Raw genomic sequence first — 2,026 nt, 5'->3', positions numbered from 1 at the left:
CGCCCTTGGGACCAACAGTTAGCGTAATGGCTATGTCGTTGGACTCCCATGTAGTTGACCGCGGTTCACATCCTGGACCCGGTAGCTTAAAACTCACACCTGGTGCATGTATGTGTGCCCAAGATCCTGAGAGGAGAATGGAGAAGAGATTGCGGCATGGCCATCCCCCCTGGGGGGTGATTTCTCCCTTTCTGTCTCCCTCTCTCTTTCTGGCGAGCGCATGCGCCCTATAGCAAAAACCTCTCCTAAAACAAAAAAAGAAAGAAATCATCTTTGCAGGGGGGATGACAACGCTGCAATCCCTTCTGCTCCATTCTCCTCTGGAGATTTTGGGCATACACACACACACACACACACACACACACACACAAACACACATGATGTGTCTGGTGTGATTTTCAAGCAGCCAGGTCCGAGACTCACATCCAGAAGTCGGCCACAGAGGATCAAACACCTTAACTTCCATGCCACCTGCAGGCCTGTAATACTAACTTTATTCATTAAGTACTGTTTTTTTTTCATGCTTTAACTTAAACTCCTAAGAACATGCAAGCTAGCTTAACCAGCTATCCTCATAAATTTACAGTTACTCAAAACAAGAGAATATATTAAGAAGTATTTCAAATGATCATCTACTGCAACCTCACAACCAAGGAAACAAATGGAATCAGTTTTTCCTGCCAACTACAAATAGCTTTGGTTTTGAAACTGTTTTTAGGTGGAACATCCTAAATTTAGGTCAGTTTTAACACTGAACACTCACAGAAGAGGAGACAACCTGACATAGCAGCAAATCACAGAACAGGAAATATTTGTTTCTTTTTTTTTTTTTAAACGCTTTCCATTGATTTTTTTTTGAGAGGTTTTTGCTATAGGGTGCGTGTGCTCGCCAGAAAGATAGAGACAGAGAGACAGAAAGGGAGAAATCACCCCCCAGGGGGATGGCCACATCCGCAACCCCTTCTCCTCTCGGGATGTTGGGCACGCACGCACACGCGCCCGGCATGAGTTTTAAGCCACCGGGTCCGAGACTCGAACCGTGGTCAACTACGTGGGAGTCCAACAACATAGCCATTTCGCTAACTGCTGGTCCCTCCACTGAAACTCCCTACTTGTGTTTTCGGTTCAAAAAGCCCTAAATCTGAATTAGATCACTTATTACATTCACAACTCTTACCATAGGTAAAGGGTCATGTATTCAACCAGAATGCAAAAATCTAACCACTCTGTCAAGTGACTCCCCATACAGGTCTCTAAAACTAGCAAGGGTATCATGAAGTATTGTTTCATGAGTATTATTACAGTATCTATCACTAACCTGGTTAAGTTTCTGCCAGTTTCTTTTTTTTTTTTTCTCCTATTTATCACCTTCTATGAGTAAATATTGTTTAATGAGTTCTTTCTTGGCACTTGCCCGAAGGGGGAATGGCCACCTTTGTCAGGCCCATCCACCTTTACCTTCATTGGCCTTTTCATCTCCCCAAACTACCTACATGCCCCTGCCCCGTGCCTTTTCCCCCTAACCCATATACGAACTTGGCCTTCTCGATTTCTGCATGTTCATCCCCTCGCAATGCACCTTTCTATGTTTATCTCAAATCCCTGCCTCTACGTTTACCCGTGGCGTGCGACTCCTCTCACCCTATGACTTCATGTCGGTCAGGACATACAAACCTCTGAAGGGCGCACTCGGTACTCAGAGGCACAGGCTCGATGACCATCGCATTCAACTGTGCAGTCCTATCTGCAAACACGCCTTCCAAAACGAGCTCCGCTCCGCCGCCCCGATAACGATCTGCTAACTATCTCAACCACTCCCCCCGCAGTTTTTTCTCCAGCTGCCGATTTCCAACTTTACGCTCCACTTTTGCTTCTTACTTCGGCCGACAAAACTTCGGGGCGTTCACTGAGCTCGGTCTGCATTCTCTGCAAACTCCCAGCCCGCCCGCGCCTTCCCGCCCTCCCCGCAGAGGCCGCCGCAGCTCAGGCTCCGGCCCCTCGCGCCCCCGCACCGCTTTCCCCCGCC

General features: G+C 47.6%; 1 protein-coding gene across 1 annotated transcript in view; it reads right to left on the bottom strand.

Moving 5' to 3' along the window:
• DPY19L4 (dpy-19 like 4) overlaps window positions 1-1,721 on the bottom strand; it is an 81,579-nt gene extending 79,858 nt beyond the window's left edge. The window contains exon 1 of the mRNA XM_006161317.3: window positions 1,697-1,721. Within this exon, the coding sequence (XP_006161379.1) occupies window positions 1,697-1,721 (25 nt within the window). The remainder of the gene's footprint in view (window positions 1-1,696) is intronic.
• Window positions 1,722-2,026: the final 305 nt, after the last annotated feature.

Source organism: Tupaia chinensis, unplaced genomic scaffold (genome assembly GCF_000334495.1).
Source record: "Tupaia chinensis unplaced genomic scaffold, TupChi_1.0 Scaffold138407_1, whole genome shotgun sequence".
In the NCBI taxonomy this organism is placed as follows: domain Eukaryota; kingdom Metazoa; phylum Chordata; class Mammalia; order Scandentia; family Tupaiidae; genus Tupaia; species Tupaia belangeri.
This window is presented reverse-complemented; position numbering and strand designations above follow the sequence as displayed.